The 18,702-nt window shown below is 45.2% G+C and overlaps 1 protein-coding gene across 7 annotated transcripts in view; it reads right to left on the minus strand.

The window, feature by feature from the left end:
• Positions 1 to 1,201: 1,201 nt before the first annotated feature.
• ADAMTSL3 (ADAMTS like 3) overlaps positions 1,202 to 18,702 on the minus strand; it is a 369,750-nt gene continuing 352,249 nt past the window's right edge. For 6 of the 7 annotated variants that reach the window (XM_090029326.1, XM_090029327.1, XM_090029325.1 and 3 more), the window contains 5 exons: positions 17,407 to 17,590; positions 12,409 to 12,613; positions 6,708 to 6,817; positions 3,705 to 3,919; positions 1,202 to 3,169 (listed from right to left, as the gene is read on the minus strand). In XM_090029326.1, the coding sequence (XP_089885452.1) occupies positions 3,060 to 3,169; positions 3,705 to 3,919; positions 6,708 to 6,817; positions 12,409 to 12,613; positions 17,407 to 17,590 (824 nt within the window). In that variant the 3' untranslated portion in view covers positions 1,202 to 3,059. Of the gene's footprint in view, positions 3,170 to 3,704; positions 3,920 to 6,707; positions 6,818 to 12,408; positions 12,614 to 17,406; positions 17,591 to 18,702 lie in introns of those variants that run through there. The other variant, XR_016439382.1, reaches the window with a different exon arrangement.

The following is an 18,702-nucleotide window of genomic DNA, read 5'->3' on the forward strand; positions in this document are numbered from 1 at the left end:
CCCATCTCATACAAATATTATGACATTTTCTTGTTCAGCATTCTTACTTTTAAGTTCTCCTTTCTAATAGCCATTGCAATTGGAATGGATGCTCTCAAGAAGCCGAGTGTTTCATGCTATGTACTGCAACTCACCCAATAATTACAAAACCATAAGGTGATTTCCCTGGATCTGGCCAATCTTTGCTTAGTGCAACTTCTGAAGAATTGGGCTAGGGACAGACATAACACATAAACTAGTTTAAGTGATAAGAAACTGGTTTAAACCTGTAATAGAACAGACGCTCAGTGCACATAAACCAGTTTGAAAATGGCTGAAACTGATTTGAGATAAACCTGGCTGAATGTAGTATCAGACTTGACTGATTTGGGTCAAACCAATCTATGCAGTGTCTGTCCCACCAAACACCCTCAGCATGCTCTCTGGGCTGGGCGGTGCTCTCTGCTCCCCAGCAGTGCTGGTCACTCCCTTCTCCTCCCTGGCCAGAGCTCTGGCAGAGACTTGCAGGTACAGCAGCATCTGCCTGTCTTCTCCCTGCTAAGCAGGAATTATCCCCCCCTCACTTCTGCCTTGCGTAGACATCTCAGCTTTTTAGCCTAGCCAGATTAGACTAACCTGCAAAGATTGAATCAATTCAGGCTCAGGCTTTTTGAATGTCTGTTCCCTAGCCCTGGAGAGAAAAAGTGACTGTACTGTACCTTGACACATATTCCTGGTTCTGGAACTGGTTCAGCCTTCATTGCAACTTACAGAACTTTCAGGATAGCTCTAATGGTAACATCCATTAGCAATGGTTGTACTAGAAACATTTCCATCAGTTAAGGATTGACAGAGGACAGCAACACTCTGGCTATATCTCCTTTCATCATCAGACACGCCAAAAGTACTGGTACTCACTAGGCAAGAAGTTAAAGTATCTGAGGAAGCTTATCGTAGAGAAATGATTACACTGGGTCTTGGGAGCCAGAGAAGCCTCCTACTTACTACTTAAACTAGTTTTAAGCTTGATTTGCATCTCTACAACAGTCCAAGGCAGACTTTAGTTTGGCTGAAGATCTGGTCCAGAACCTGTCCAAATGAGAAACAAATATAATTTTTAAGGAACCAAGAATGTGGAACTAATACAATGATAACATAACATTAGTGATGGCAGCATAGGCATTGTGGAAATGACATTAATAACCTTTGTATAAAAATGAAGTTCAATAACCAAAGTAGAGTTTATTTCAGAAATATCAAAACTAAATTTATGAAAGATAAATGTCAGACATCTTTGGTTACTACAGTAGCATTAAAATAAGCTCCAGAGGAACGTCATACTAGCTGCAATAACAAACATTTACAGCATTGGTTTCCATATAGCATGCATACTTAGCCAAAGACAAAATCAAAGCAATAAAGTCGTGCTATGTGTTAACATTTAAAAAATTTAAATACAAAGAAAAAAAACATGAATAAGAAATTTTGGTAATAAGAAAAATATATGTCCCAAAATCTTTATTAAACACTGTACAAGACAAAATATTGCACTTTTAAAATCAGACAATAAATATATACAAAAGTATTTTACAAGTGTTTTGCTCTTTTAATTTAAAAACTGTTTAAACAATCAAGACCCATTATTGATTTTAAAAGGTAATGATCAGGAATATCCTCTCTTTGCAGTCAGCCTAGGACACAACAGTCCACACGAAACACTTCCTATACAGTAGTGCTAATCTAATTTTCAGTGATGCAAACCCATGGTGTAGGGATACTGTTGGTAACACCATTCTTACAGCATGCCTGCTGATTACAAGTCACCTATTAACCTAGGGTCAAATCCAGATATGTATTCAGGCCTCCAGCTTGTGCAATAGTGTGGAGGCTACAAAAGAAAACAGAATCACCATCAGTAGCCCTATACAGACTTCTCCAGGGTTAAAACCAACTAATATTTAGCTCCCTTGCGTCCACAATTTGCTATACAGAAAAAAAAATTACATAAGGATGTCATGATCATAAATTCCTTGCTCATATAATACTAGAATGTTTAAGGGTCAAGATGAAATTCAACTTGACTGAAAACCACTTGACATGGATTTCTTACACATGTCTATTTTCATAATTAACAACCCTTTCCTCCTACTTTTTTCCATGGCTGGAAAAATATGAAATATTTATTCAGCCGATAGAGCTTGACAAGCACCTTTGACCAGTTTTGGTTTTAGTTCCCCATTTGACTGTGCAAGAGATCAGCCTTACGAATGTTTCATTCACAGCTCTGACAAGGAAGCCTTGTTTCTAATTTAAAATCAGTAGAGAAGACTAATCTTGCCACTACTTTGATCATATTTCAGTGACTGGAGTAGAAGAATAGGAATAAAAGAAAAATGACACCTCATTTATTCAAACACAGATGCACGGCTGATTGAAAACTGTAACAGCATCTACAGTGCTTTTTACTGCATGCACGTAAATATAGGAATGAGAAATGAAATGTATTGCTGTGGATTCATCTGACAGCTAATCTCAATAAAGTTTATCCTGTGAGACTGACCCCTTAGCTCAAGCAGTTATGAAAATGCAGTCACTGCCAAATTCTTTATAGCTACAAGCTACAGCTCCTATAAATTTAAGTATCACGTTATATTTGATAAAATAAGAGAGACAAAAATGGATCAACAGATGCTGCACTCCAAAATTCATTAAAGGATTTTGTGACTTGGCTTTCTAATAACTCCAGTGAAGTAAGCATTACCTGGAGCTTTTGAGATAATCTTTTTTTCCTGATTAAATTATACTTGGATAGCCTGTAAAATTCTATAGATCACATGCCAACATATTTTCTTCTTAATCCAGACATTAATTTTTTTAATACACTAAAAACTCAATTGCAGAAAAATATCCTGTCTGGTGTACCGTTCTACAACGCTGTTTCTCATCAACCTCATGTATCCATTTAACTGTTATGTCTACTACTATTATATACAAGTATACATTTCTTATGGATGGTCTAGATATAATGAACCTCTCGTTTCATCTCTTCACTGCAGCATCGTGAACTTTCCATAGAAGATTTACACTTCTTGACATGACTGACAACATCTTTGTTTGTAGATGTCTATCAAGCATAACTTTAGATGCTTTACAAATGTACAGTAGTGAGTTGTATCCTTGCATTCGCCTTCTGAAAAATATATTTAAACATTAAAAGGCTTTATAATGAAGAAAGGATAAATAGTAAAAACCAATCATCATAAATTTCAAATAAATGCAGGCTTGATGGTAATCAGATTACATTATGATTTCATTTCTGACAACAGGGATTCAATTCATGTTCTGGTCACCAATTGTTTTGAGACTGGTCATCTCATCATATCCACCCCTCTATTGTACACTGTCATTCTGTATCTCAGTTTGGCAAAATCAACAGCACGTTCTGGAAACTCAGGAATGAGTTGCAATGATAGCTGTGTAGGGAAGGTGCAGAATTCAAACCTGTAACATGCCTGATTTTAAACAGGCACGTTTAATTCTTCAAAATGTAACTGACTTGGATTTGGAAACAAGTACACCACCGATGATAAAACATTTGTGGGACGTGACAGCTTTACCTTTGATGTGCAATCAAATGCTTGTAAAATAGTTTGCATACAGTTCACCTCTAAATAAAACCACTACAACCTATTAATATGCTCAGATATAAATAAATGTTTACATACTGCCACAAGAAGTGACATTGCAATGTCGCCAGGTCACTGGCTTCTTTCTCCACCCACAGTATTGATCAGGCACAGGTTTATTATTCTTTCTGTGTATACAGACTACTTGTCGTGACTGGAATCCACTGCCGCAGTCTACACTGCAGGGTCTCCAAGGACCTGCCCACCAGTACACATCACATGTCTCTGAGGAGCAGTTTCTTCTGACAGTTGATCTGTAGAGATAAACAAATAGTAGTGAAAGATTTATGTTTGTGCTAGATGCCTTTTTCCTACAATTATTAATTATACATCAGTCTTCACAAAATAAAAAGAAATGAGTCCCTGTTTGTTTAAACTACTGCACCTTCACCCTGGGATAGAGAAAACAGTTTGATGCTTATGGAAAGTCTGGATGGAAGTATTAATAAAATTATTACTTAGCAAAACAAACCCATTTTAATTTAATTCAGCATTTACCATAATGGATGCTACAAATGTTTTACACAGAACGGGCGCATGCAGTATGTGGCACTGCAAACACTGCACAGTCCAGTATCCAGAGGTCAAAAAATAACACAGGAAAAAAACCCAGTGCAACGCATGCTTGGCCAGCATGTGCTTCTGAAAAGTGGAGCTGGGCTGCCCGGAGCTGTGCTGGGCTGCCGGTCAGGCTCCATGCGACAGAATCACCATGGCTGCAGCCTTAGGAGTTTCCCAGGACCCTAGGTAAGGCTGCTGGGACCAGCCCAGTACTGGCCCCAGCTTCCCCTACCCCATCCAGGGCAACTTGCCATGCGCCAAGGTGCACATGGCACAGGCATTCTCCAGGGACAAGTAGTGGCAGTGCAAGGTGCACCACCGCTACTTGAAGCCGGGGAACCAAACATCCACACACATCTGGATGCACCCAACCAGTCTCTTCAGAATAGCATCCCTCTGCTGATACCAAGACTTCTCCAGAAAACTTTTTAACTTCTGACGTGAAATTCTGAGCGATTTCAGTAAAGTGGGGATATTATCATTTATTTCAGTGAAGTGGAAATTTCACTTAAGGTTCTGCAAAAATGCCTTAAAATGGTCACAGGTCTAATTATATTAAAAATAATATGTACACACCATACATGTTCCTTTAATACTTTTCATCCTTTATTCACCTACTTTCCCACTCACTGGGCACATCTACACATTGCCCTATGGTGCCATGCTTTCGTACTTCCTTTTGTAAGCACTAAAACACGGCGCAGTAGGTGCTTACAAAAGGAAGCAGTTACTGTACCATGTGCATGGTACACAGTTAGATTTCACCACTATGTCCCCATAGCAGTATGCTATACTGGGGAACCACACCACTACGGCAATGTAGCTGCTGATCACGTGTAGATCCATGTGACCACTGTCACCACAGCACGCCATACAGTGATGTAGTGCATAGGTGACATGTAGCAGAGGCACAGGGGTTATGTGCCCCCCCTGAGATTGGCCCTTGCCGGCCGGGGGCTGGGAGCACCGAGAGAAGCATCAACCAGTGCCCCCACTGAGACTGGCACTGGCCGGTGAATGTGGGCACCAGAAGAAGCATTGGTGGCACTTCCAGTTTTGCTGCTGGTGCTTCTGGGGTCGGTAATTGGCTGGGGGGATCCTCCCCTGCTCAACGATTGGCTGCTGGGCCCCTCTCCCAGTTGACGATTAGCTGCTGGTGCCCCCCCAGACTCAGGAGGCACCAGTCACCCATGATGTAGCGCATAGCTACACTGCCATAGGGCAACATGTAGACACACCCACTGAATCCCACCTCAAACAAATATACTTTCTTCCACAAGTCATCTTTAATTGTTCCTTCACCTTGGCAAATTGTTCCTGTTAGTTTTTTTAAATTATGTACACTATAGTTAGATCCCAATTCAGCAAAGCACTGGAGCATGTGCCAAAATAAATCTCAAATAACTCAACAGAAATATGCTGATTATAATCTTGTTGAGTTGTCAAATCTGTAATTTTCCTTTAACAGGGAAATATTTAGAGGTTAAAAACAAATCAAAAAAAGTGCCTAGAAATAACATGCATCTCAAGAACAGAACCACATCTTTCTGTTTATTCAATTTTTCTTTTCTTGCTTTGGCTGTCTGAGAAAATACAGCTTCAGCAGCACACACTTAAGAAGCACAGAGTGTGTTTGTTTTCCAAGAGAATAACACATACTGCAAAACATGACGCCCAAGAAAACCCTAATTTTACAAAGTTTAGTCTGTAGCAATCTAAAATCAAAGGAATCAGCAGCAGCGGCACAGTTTAACAATGAAAGGCCTCTGCAAATCAGAAGTAGCCTTTTTTTTTAATGTTATTAATTTTTTTTTTAAACTTGGCCCAAATAAGGAGGATATTAAAACAGTGGAAACCTCTGTTACATATAATATGCATGTTGCATAACTCCAGAAAAATCCCCATTTTTTCTTGATCTCCAGTTTAGTAATTATCTGGTTTTAAGTCCAAGATAAATGCTACTGTCCACCTCAGGAATCTGCAACCTTTGAGGAGTGGCAGTCCAAAATAATGCAGCTTGGTACGAGGTAGGCTGACGTTTCCAAACTGGCTGTCACTAGCATTTCTTCCCTGCCCCTGTTGCTTCCTCCTGCTGCTATGTGTGGGACTCACCACAGAATCTCTCCAGCACTGAAATGCCACCAATATCTGGGCTTTGCAGGCTGACTGAAATCAAGTGAGAGGCTGGATCTGCCAGAGGTTGGTCACCCTGGTCTACATGATTCCATTTAGGAATTAAGGGCGTGTGTAGACAAAACGGGGGCCCGAAATCAAAGTGGTGGGTTTTTAAAAACATTGCTTCAATTTAGGACCCTTTAAACTCCTGTGTCATGCACACACTCAAACTTACCTGCCTCCCAGGTGGCAGGGAAGGGAGCTGTCAGTGGGTGGAGCAGTCCCTGGGCTGGGGGAAGGGGGCGGGGGCAGGGGGCAGGCTGGTGCTTCCCTGAGTGGATTTTTGTACTCTTTGAAATTACATACCTCCTCCTTTCACTACAATAGGAATCTGGAACCAAAGATCCATTGCGATGCTGACATACGAAATGATGGTGCTGTAGGCCTACCGCATGGTCTACGCAGTGACCAGAACACTAAAATAAAGTTAAACAATTGTATCAGTATCAGTGAATCAGCATTACTATATCACCATCCTGACTGACATTCAGACTATTCACCTGGGCATCAACTTGGTCTAGGTCCTGACATCCAGGAGGTAATCATAGAATCATAGAAGTCGGGTCAGAAGGGACCTTGTAGATCTTCAAGTCCAACCCCCTGCCTGGGCAGGAGAAAAACTGGGCTCAAATGACTCTAGCCAGGTAGGTATCAAGCCTCTTCTTAAAAACCCCCAGGATAGGAGTCAGCACCACTTCCCTAGGAAGTTGGTTCCAGATCCTAGCTGCCCTGACCGTGAAGTAGTTCTTATGGATGTCTAATCTAAACCTCCTCTCCAACAACTTGTGGCCATTATTCCTTGTCATGCCAGGGGGCGCTAGGGGAAACAAGGTCTCTCCCAAACCCTTCTGGTCCCCCCTAGTGAGTTTATAGACGGTCACCAGGTCCCCCCTCAGCCTTCTCTTGTGAAGATTGAACAGGTTCAGGTCCCGCAGTCTCTCATTGTAGGGTCTGCCCTGTTGTCCCTGGATCATGCAGGTGGCCTCCTCTGGACCCTCTCCATGTTGTCCACATCCCTCCTGAAGTGGGGCGCCCAGAACTGGACACAGTACTCCAGCGTGGCCTGACCAGTGTTGCATAGAGGGGGAGGATCACCTCCTTGGCCCTACTTGAAATGCACCTGTGGATGCACGACAAGGTCCGGTTAGCCCTGCCAACCGTGACCTCGCATTGTTGGCCCACATTCATCTTGGAGTCAATAATGACTCCAAGATCCCTTTCTGCCTCCGTGCTCTTAGGAAGGAGTTTCCTATCTTAAAAGTGTGCTGCTGGTTTCTACTGCCTAAGTGCAGCACCCTGCACTTGTCAGTATTGAAACGCATCCTGTTTTTGTTAGCCCACCCCTGTAACCTATCCAGGTCTTGCTGCAGTCTTTCCCTCCCTACTACCGTGCTCACCTCACCCCAGATTTTGGTATAATCAGCGAATTTAAACAGGTTGCTTTTCACCCCATCGTCTAAATCGCTGATAAAGAAATTGAACAGCACGGGTCCAAGGATCCAGCCCTGGGGGACTCCACTGCCCACTTCTCCCTAGGTCAAATATGACCCGTCCACCACCACCCTCTGAGTACGACCCTTCGGCCAATCTGCAATCCATCTGACCATGTAGGCATGAATGCCACAGTCACCTAGTTTTTTTATGAGGATGGGGTGGGAGACGGTGTCAAAGCCCTTGCTGAAGTCCAGAAAGACTACGTCCAGAGCGACACCTGCATCCAATGCTTTTGTGACCTGATCATAAAAGGCAATCAGGTTGGTCTGACATGACCTACCCCTAATGAAACTGTGCTGGTTGCCCTTGAGCATCGTCCCTGAAGCCGGCCCATCACAAATGTGCTCCTTGATGATCTTCTCAAAGAGTTTCCCTAGGATTAAGGTAAGATTGACGGGCCTATAGTTGCCCGGGTCCTCCCTCTTCCCTTTTTTAAAGGTGGGGACCACGTCATCTGGCACCTGGCCCAAACACCATGAGCGCTTGTAAAGCCATGCCAAAGGCCCTGCAATAACACCTACTAGCTCCCTCAACACCCTGGGGTGGAGAGCATCTAGACCCGCTGATTTGAACACATCCAGCCCCTCCAGAAGCTCTCTACCCCGGTCCTCCTCAACCTGAGGTCTGGAGGCATTCCCCTTGAGTCCATCTTTCATCACGGTGGGGAAGTCCTGGTCCCTGCCCAAGAAAATGGAGGTGAAGAATTGGTTAAAGAGGTCTGCTTTCTCCTCTGGCGCAACCATCAGATTGCCCAGAGAAACTTGCAGGAGCCCCACATTTCCCGGTGCCTTCTTCATCCTCCCTATATATTTGAAAAAGGACTTTTTATTATCTTTGATCTTGGACGCTAGCTTTCCTGACAGCCCCCCTACCGGCCCAAGCAGAGGAGGTATACTCCTTTTTGGAGCTAGCACCCCCCTTCCACCGGTTGTACGCCGACTTTTTGGCAATCAGGTATTCCTGGACGCCCTTGGTGAGCCAGGGGGGGCTTTCACGCACTCCTGTTCCCCTTGCTTCTTGTTGGGATGGTCACCCCTTGGGCCCTGAGTATTGTCTCCTTAAGGAACGACCACTCAACTTGGGCACTGAGTTCCCCTGCTCTCAGGAACCCCAGTGCCTCTCCCACTAATCTTTTCAACTCATTGAAGTTGGCCCTCTTGAAGTCTAGGGCTACTGCCTTGCTGCTGGCCCTCGACACCTTGTGCTGGATGGTGAATTCCAGCAAGCGATGATCACTATCACCCAGGTGGTCAAGAACCTGGAGGCCCCTTACCAGGTCGTTGCCTGTGGCCAGGACCAGGTCCAACAGGGCATTTCCTCTGATGGGACTGTGCACCTCCTGAATTAAGTGGAGGTCCTGAAGTGGAGGTAATGAAGTCTTGCAGATTCTTGCTGCATCCATACAGCTAAACCTCTCGCCAGGCTCTCACCATTTCATGTCTCTGTTAATGAAACCTCTTTTGGCTTGATCAATGCAATCCTCCCCATCAATACCCCTCCAGAATGAGGCTGGAAAGATAATTTTCCTGGCCTGTCTCTCTGAGCATCACTCTTCATTATGCATTGCTCCTGTGGTTTCCCCTTCTCTACAGCATTAAACACAAGCAGCCTCTGCTCACTTTCAATGTCCATCACAGGTTATTATTTTACATTCAATACAGAAATCTTGAATCCTTTCCAGGATCAGGCCATGATACCAGCCTCCCTCATCTATTTGTCTGGTTTTCAAATACACACCTTCATGCTTTCTTTCAGGTTGCCCTTCATGCTTGAGAGGTCCTTACCATAAACATCTGAAAAGCTGCTTCCCTCTATTCCTTCAAATCCCTCTTTAAAAATCTCCTTTATCAGGATGTCTACAAAAGTATTGGCAAGAAGTTGTGGCTGGACTATAGCTATCACCGGAGTAGGCAACGGTTTTTGGCCAGAGTGCTGAAAAAACCACAATGTCTACCCTGTGAGGTGCCGGAGTGCCGGTATGCCACAAAAACAAAACTGGGGCAGAGGGAGTATATGGCAGGATGCACTGAATATTTTGTACAGTTAATAATCATTAATGTTGCCTTCTTCTTTTTTTTTTTTTTTTTTGCAGTAAATACCAGGCTGTCTAAAAATTCAAAACCTGCTGATAATAAATAAAACTTCATGTACTGCCTTTGTACTTGTGATTTTTTTTTTCTTGTTAAGCATGTTGTGATGAGAGGGGAAAGAGAAGGAGAGAGGTGTAGGGAGCAGCAGGCACCAGGGGAGTCACCGTGGGCAGGCTGGCCTGACCAGGCCCTTGGGGGACTGCAGCCAGAGGAGAGCTGGGGTCAGGTGGGGAGTGGGGGCTGTCCTAGGGCTCCACTACTCAGGCCACAGCGAGGGGGCCCAGCAGCACTGGAAGTAGGGCCCAGCCAGCCTGCACACCTCTGCGGGGGTGGCGTGCAGCCACCCTGCCTACGAAGGGATGCTGCCTGGCTGGGGCAGGACGCCAGGCCCAGGGAGCTCCCTGCTTGGTTTCTGTGCATGCCGGGTACATTGTGAGTGGGAGCTGCAGCCACAGCCTGTTCCCTGGGCTCTGGGAACAGCTGCCGCAGCTGGTGCTCAGGACCAAGCCAGCCAGGAGCCTGCAGAGCAGCAGTTCTTTGCAGTGCCTGCCCTAGCCCTTGCCCCTTGAGGGGAGGTGCAGGTGGGCAAGGCTGGGGCCTGGGCAGGCTGGGGCAGCTGTGGTGGCTACTCCCCGGCACCAGGGGGCTGCCGCGGCCAGGCCCTTGCACTGGGGATGGCTCTGTTCTGCTTGCACCATGCCCAGTGTGCAGGAAGGCCGATCCTGGAGAGAGAAGCCCCCCATGCCCGGCGTCCTGCCCCAGTCAGGCAGCATCCCCATGTGCACAGGGTGGCTGCAGCCCATCCCTGAGGAGCTGTGAGGGCTGGGCCAGGCCCCACCACAGGTGCCACTGGGCACCCCCGCCTACCACAGCTCGAGCCCACAGAGCCCCAGGGCAGCCCCCACTTCCTTCCCAGCTCTGACCTTCCTAAGGGCCTAACTGGGCTGGCTTGCCCGCCGTGCCTCCCCCCACGCTGCCCAGACCCTATCCCAAGCACCTGGCCTCAGCACCTCAGTGGTGCCCTGGGTGGGACAGGGTGCCTGCCTACCTGGGCTCAGGGCTCTGCCTCCAGGGCAGCGACCCAGCGCAGCGCCTGCCCCGGCCCCAGCCCTGTGCACCCACAGCTCCTTCAGGGGCCAGCCAGTGCCTGGGAACAAGGGGTGCGGGCAGTAGAGTACACACCATGTCCCTGTCTGTGTTCCCCTGGCTCTGCACTGGTGCCTGCCACAGCGCTGGGACTTGTGGTTGCATGCAAGAGCCCAGAGCAGCAGCTTAAAAAAAAAAAAAAATTAAACAATTTTTTTGCATGCCTCCTGGCAGGCCAGAAAAAATGTCTCCACATACCACGCATGCTGGAGGCTGCCAACCCCTGAACTATCATACTGATCAACAGTCTCACTGTTTCCTTGAGCTTCCCCAATTTGTTCCTATCTCCTGTCTTATACATGGATGGTAAGCTTTTTGTGGTAGTAACTTGAGCTAAGTACACACAAGCGAAAAGCCTGAGGTGGAATCCATCAAACCTTTGCAAATGTCTCTAAGCTGTGAAGAACTGATCAGGAATTCACAGAACACACGTTCTGCCACGAGTGAGGCAGGACACAGGAATGCCTGCACTGGCCCAGGCCAGGAGGCTGGGGGTGCTTATGTGCACCTCCCATTACGCTGGACAGGCACAAAGGTAGTCAAGCCCAGCCAATCGCTAGCCCACACCTGACTGGCTACTGGGCAAATGCCCCCACCCACATGCTGTCAGCTGCAGGGAGGGAGAAGCCAGCAGCCCTGCCCCCACAACCCCCCTCCCCACAGCAGCCTGCTGGAACTGAGGGGGGAGGGGGAAGTGGTACCTATCTATCACTAAGTGTATGTACATACCTGACTTTGGGGGATTTCACAGCTACTAGTAGCGCTGCATATAGATATGCAACATTTGTTCTCGTAAGAGTGAAATAAAAGCAATGTCCTAGCATGAAAAAAGAAATACAAAATAATGGACTAAATGATAAAACTAAGTATAGCTAATGCTAGAGTTTCAAAGCTTGTTGTATGTTTTCTCTGCAGGACTAGCTTATTATCAGATAAAACCTACAATGATCTTGCCCAGTACACCACCATAGTGTGTTTCATTTAATGGATGAAGTAAACCAAACAGTGACAGTAATTACACCATTTAGGGCTTTTCCAGTGTGCCTGTGTTCAGTGTCTAGCACAACTGAATACTGCTACTGATTGTGGCCTCCACTGCAAAATGAAGAACAACTCATATTACAATATGAAGAAACACCTACAAAATCTGCATGTAATAGGTGAACTACTTAGTATGGAGGCTAAAATGTAAATTTACAGATTGTGATAAATAATGGCACAGCTGTGTTTTGATAATACAATGAGTCACCAATCAAAAGTTTCAGCCAGTAGATTACCTGTCCCTGTGACTGAATCATCCATTCCGTACATGAATGGACTATACATGGTTTCCTTCCCAGAGGACGATCTTTCTGTACACAAGCATCTGGTGGCAGCATCAGTATAGTGCCATTAGCTTTTGCTTGACGACAAGTTACTTGCCGCTGATAAAATCCATTGCCACATGAAGCAGAGCACTCAGACCATGAGCTAGTCACCCACCTAGAAAAGTCAAATAAACATATGGACAATAAATAAGAAAACAATGCAAACCCAAGGGAATCTTGCTGCAAACTCTTTACAAATAAAAATTGAAGGAGCTAATTATTTCACCTGTGGGTTTTAGGAAGGTGCCTAAATCTTTTTAGTATGAGAAAAATATGAGTCAGTAATTTGAGTGCCTAAGCACCATTTCTTCTGAGCCAAGTTTTCCAGGGATGATTTTTAAAATACATCATTTTAACAAATATGCGCTCGCTCAGGCTGAAGTTGAAAACTGTTTGGATGCAGAAATTCCTGAGTGAAGTTATCCAAGATGTCAGACTAAATCATTATTATGGGCTTTTTCTGGCTTTAACAACTAGGAGTCTGTGATAATCTGACTGCAATGAAAACAGATCCACTCTTTCACATCTCACATTGTAAACTGAGGTGTAACAATCCAAATACATTTAATGTAAACAGGTGCCACAATTCACTTAAATTTCCTTTGTAAATGTTGGTGGGGACCCTGTCCCACAGATTTGGTCCCCAAGTGACTGATGGAGAGTCCCCTGGATTTAGTTTCCAAATCTTCTACTGCTGACAACCCAATAAACTTTCTATGTACAGGCAAGCAACATACTTCCACCCACGATAGCAGCAATATTGCCTCCAGCCAAAGGGATCTCATCTACTGACTCTGCCTCCCTTCTGTCATTGCCCACCATTATATACTGCTGCCAATACTCCAAAGATTTCCTTGGGTACACACATGCTCTAACACTGCTTATGTGACTCTGGGATGCATCTCCTGGCACTTTACCTACCGTGACCCAATTACTCATTTTATCATGTTAAACATCTTAACAGAACTTACTTTATTCACTATAGTTTACTTTCAACAGGAGCTATAACCTGTATATAACAGTAAAGAGATTGTTATATAAAAGATTGAACCAAACACTTTGTATTGACCATGAATACATTCAATGGGAACAAGTGTCACACAATTTATTCTGCTTAATATTTTCTAAATCCAGCCTTGAACTAGAGATTAGGATATTTCTTGTAATATAATTGTGATAATGTGAGCACTATCCTATTCTCTTCTACAATGAATGAGTTTTTGTGATCATGTAATTTATCCACTTGGGATGGATTATTCCTTTAAAAATCAGGTATCTGTTCTTTCCCCCCGTCTTTTAGTCTTTATATTATTTGGTTCAACATTTGTACCAAATACAGTGAGACTCCAGCTTGGCAAGCACTTACTGAATGTGCAAAGCACATACATTAGCCATTGAATGTGCTTAGGTAGGTGCATACTAACATGCTTTGCTGAACAGAGATGTACTAAACATATGCTTAAATCCTTTTGATGAAATCAGGCCTAGGGAGTAGAAGATTCAAATACATTCTACTTCCCTTCACAGGTTAGCAACCATACTGGAGACAGTGGGAAGGAGTAAGAGTTTGTTCCCGTCACTAATGGCTTATGCAAGACCCATTCCAGAACATTCGCGGTATCTTTTTGATATAAAAGACACAGGGGGGAGGGGTTAAAAAAAGATTTTATTAGGGAAACATAACCTTGAACATTTTCATTACTCTCTAACACACTGATTTAAAGATAGCAAAACCTAAATATGGCAGACATGGAAATAAAACTTACAAATCATGTGAACAAATGCATAATTCTAAGTATATCTATGCGTTGAAAATTTCTAATAATTCTGTGCAAAACAATTATAGGGCCATTATAACAATAAGTAGAGCACTTTGGTGAGTGTTTACAGTCAGTAAGAACTAAGGTCTCGGTATATTTTATCATCTGAATTAACTGTTTGGGTTGGCTGTAATGGCTCTGGTCCAGTGTGAAGGTGCGTGCCAGAGTTTATTAATTGTTTGGAGGTGCACTGGTGCCCCAGGTATTCTCATTACTTCCTTCTTCCTTTCATCTGCTTCAATTGGCCTGATTTTAGAGGAGAACCTAAAATCGAGTCCAGGCTTTTCAAACTCCTTCAGACTATTATTTCTATTTTAGTATTGTTCCATTGGCAGCAAACCCACTTGTTACAGGCTGGCCTGCATTCAGACTCACAATTTAGAGTGATCTGTTTTTTGGCTGCTAATAATGAAATATAAACAAATTTCTTCTGATATTTATCTGTTGCTATGTGTTTTTTCAGTTAAGAATACAGACTTTAGGACTACTGGCAATTGCTCTGCCGTAATGTCAGTTAAGGATTTAGCACTTCCCTCTAAAATTTTCCAGTGACAGTCGATTCCAAAATGTGTGCCTGAGCTTTTCCTCCCTCATGGCTTTTACACTGCTGACAACAGGAGACACCCTTTCCCTGTAAAACATGCAAAATACTTATTTTTAGAGTGGTGGTGAGTGTTCTTGCTGAAGGCCTGGAGCAGCACCTTAGTGGGTTGGAAGGGCCTTTGCAAGCAGTGGTAAAATTGAAGATGAGTTTTTAGATTTTACAGCCAAAGCTTGTGGTATTTGTGCACATGGTACAGCAATATTTTTATCCTAAGAATAATCCCTAAAGGAACTGTAGATGATTCAGCCAGAAGGCAGTGGTGTGTGGGCCAGGAACGGAACTACAACACCTTTTGAAAGGCTGAGATACTATGGTGGGGGACACTGCAGAAAGATGAGATGGCCAGAACATGCTGCCGTCTCTGGTACCGCCCCTGCTGCTGAATACACTCTAACTTTGTTCTCCAGAGCTGGGGACAGTCATTCAAAAAGCTGGAACCTGAATTGATTCAATCTTTGCAAATTAGTCTAACTAGCCTGGACTGGACCAATTTACAAGTGAATAGACATTCAGTGTTAACACTAGAAATGCAGGCACATGCCTGCAGTGGCTCAGGCCAGGCGCCAGGAAGAGGGGGGTGCGGAGCAGGTGCTAGAGTAGCCCTTGGCAGCAGGGAAGCTGCGCTGGGGATGGGACGTGGCCAGCCTTGGCAGTAGCCTGGAGTGAACTGGCCAGGGAGGGGTTTAATCCCCACCTCCCTCTCCCAACAGCATGGACCGAAGCCGGGGTCTGCCCAGCACTCCGCCCTTGCTGCTGCAGCGGTGGGGACGTGGACGGGGGCACAGCCAGAGGCCAGCCAGCATAGCCTCCTTTGGCAAAGGGGACAGGGAGGGTGTTTTTCCCCCCTCCACTCCCTCTGCCCCCGGGGAGCTGCAGCCAAGGTCTCCCTGACCTGAATGCCACTGCCAATCACTGCCTATGCAGGATAAGTGGCAGGATAAGCCCCCTCCTACTCCCTGTGCCAGATGCCGGAGGGAGGGGGAATAAAGTCCCTCCCTGCCCCCTTGACTAAGGGGCCCTGCCAGCTGGCCTCTGGCTGCACTCCCACCCCTGCCACTGTAGCAGCAAGGGGGCAGCATCCTCAGTCATGGTGTTTGGGGAGCATGAGCTTCTTCCTGGCAGGAGGGTGGGGGGAACACACCATGATGTGGGTCGGAGCAGGAGTTGGGGGTCAGAGCTGCTGCAGACTGCATGGAGTGAGCAATGGCACAGGGGCTCGAAGGGATGGCCATAGTCCTCCAAGTCCCCGCCAGCATTGCCACTGATGCTTGTCCCATGCAGTCTGCAGCAGCTCTGACTGCCCTGCAGCGTAGACCCCTGCTAGGAAGAGGCTTGTGCTCTGGGAAACCTTAAAAGGGTTGCAGCCCCCATTACAGTCGCTCCCCGCTCACTGCTCCAGCAGCAGGGGTGGGGACATGGCCAGAGGCTGGCCAGAAGGGCCCCTTAGACAAAGGGGCAGGGAGCGGGGTTATTTCCCACTCCCTCTAGCATCTGGTGGAGTGGGAAGGAGGGGGCTTATCCCACCATTTGCCCCATCCAGGGAGTGATCAGTGGCGGTGGTCAGGGCTGGCAGACCCCAGCTGCAGTCCCCCGGGTCAGAGTGGGGAAATAATGTCTTCTCTCTGCCCCCTCTGCCTCAGGGGCCATGCCAGTTGGCATCTGACTGTGCCCACACCCGTATCGCTGCAGCAGTGAGGGGGGAGTCCCAGCAAGTGGACCCCAGCTCAGGTCCATGCCGGTGGGGCAGGGAGCGGGGAATTAAGCCTTGCCAGGCTACTGCCAAGGCTGGCCATGCCCCTGCTGCTGGAGCAGTGAGCGGAGAAATGCCTGACAGATCTGTGCTGATGGGATAGGGGACAGAGAGGGGGAATAAACCTCTTCCCTATTCCCTTCTGGAGCTAGTGTCTGGCAGGCCCCCGCCCCTTCCTGTCCCTGCTTGGGCTGGGGAGCAGGTGGGCAGGGCCATCCCTGCTCCACTGGAGCAGAGAGCCCAGCCCAGCCCAGAGTGTATGTTGGTATGCTGGGGAATTCTGGTTTAACTTAAACCAGGACAGGGTCTGGGACAGACATTGCATAAACTAGCTTGAACTCAGTCAGTTAAGTCTAATACTACATTCAACCAGATTATCTCAAACCAATTTTGGCCATTTTGAAACTGGTTTATGTGCACTGGTTTATGTTCTGTTACAGGTTTAAACCAGTTTCTGATCACTAAAACGGATTTATGTGTAACTTCTGCCCCTAACCTCTGAGTGCAAAGACCCCACAAGACTGGGTATGTCAACATGGATAGCATAATTCAGTCTCCTGAGATGCAAGGTACCAGAGTTTCCCCATAACAATTCTTTTTGTTGTAGGACTTGGGACTAGATAAAAAGTATATTGCAAAATGATGGTGTAACAAATGGAAACAACTTCAGGGTTTTATGAGCATAGTTTAAGAGACTATTAAGACACTTGGAAATATGGTAGGGAAAGGTTTACCTTGCAGGGCAGTCATACATGTTGCAGGACTGATAACTAACCACTGGCTTCTGACGATCATCACACAATGATTCATTCACTTTTTGTTCATCTGAATTCACACACTGCAGGTTTCTGAAGTGGGCCCCTGAATTCCCACAGCTAGCTGAGCAAGGGCTCCACTCGGCATATTCCCATTTATAGCCTGTTAATAGGAGAAGAAAATGCAAATAGGATTTAGTGGGAGAGGCTATTACAGACAGTAACTGTAACAAATGTATATGCACCATGTCAGTTTACATGTAAACCAGATAGTGTGGGAAAAACATCTCATAAAGTGATAAAAGATCATAAGCAAGAGCAGAATTTGGTTTTACTGAGTTTCTCTCCAATATGTAGGACCAAATTCTGCCCTCAGATGTATACATATAACTCCTCAGAGAGTCAATGGGATCAATGTGTGCAGAGAGGGGTAAAATTTTACTCACTGTAGAAACTGATGATCAATTTTAAGTGCTTTAATAACATTCCTTATACAACAAGCATCAAAAAAAGGAAATGATAAATTATGCTTTCCATGTTTCCTGTTGTTCTATAAGAGCTGATTCTGCAGAAAGCTCATCACTACACCAGATACTTCACATAATTGTAATATTCAAGAGAATCCTACCTGTACTAAAACTACAGAAAAGGCATTTTATCCATAAATAATTTGTCACTAAGGCATCTGGCAAGATGAAAAAGGGCTATTTTTTAAAAGAAATCTCTTTATTAAGACTGATCATCTCCAACAATTACTGCCTTTATATTTGGTCCCAATTCCAAACGATTTCCCTGCCCTCCTTTTTGACACTCAGTAAAAGATGAAATACTATGCAATGTTGACAGATTTTAATGTGATCACAGAAGGAGTCATTTTTCTGTAACAACCAAGAATAATTGATAGCTACCAGCTGTGCCCACAGTCTCACTCTTATGGCACATAATGAATTATTTAACTCATCGTTTTTCAATGTTTCCTTATTATCTCTGGGTTTCTTAGAATAGTACAAAAGGGCCTTTTTCAAAGCAGAAATGGTTAAATTTACTGACTGCAACAACAAGGCAGAGGCTTCATTGTTTGTTTAACTAGGATGACACTGCACAGCAGTGCCCTCCGTATATCCACTGTGCAAAAACCACCAAAGAAGGCCTTCTGTAAAAGCAGCTAGGAAATGTAGATACCCAGGTCCCACTGAAAGTCTGAGAGTTAAGCACCTAAATCCCTTGAATGATTTTTACATTCTCACCCAGTAAGTCCTCATCAGGCGAATGCTA

This window comes from Crocodylus siamensis, chromosome 15, assembly GCF_052110815.1.
Source record: "Crocodylus siamensis isolate JL-2025a chromosome 15, ASM5211081v1, whole genome shotgun sequence".
Lineage (NCBI taxonomy): Eukaryota > Metazoa > Chordata > Crocodylia > Crocodylidae > Crocodylus > Crocodylus siamensis.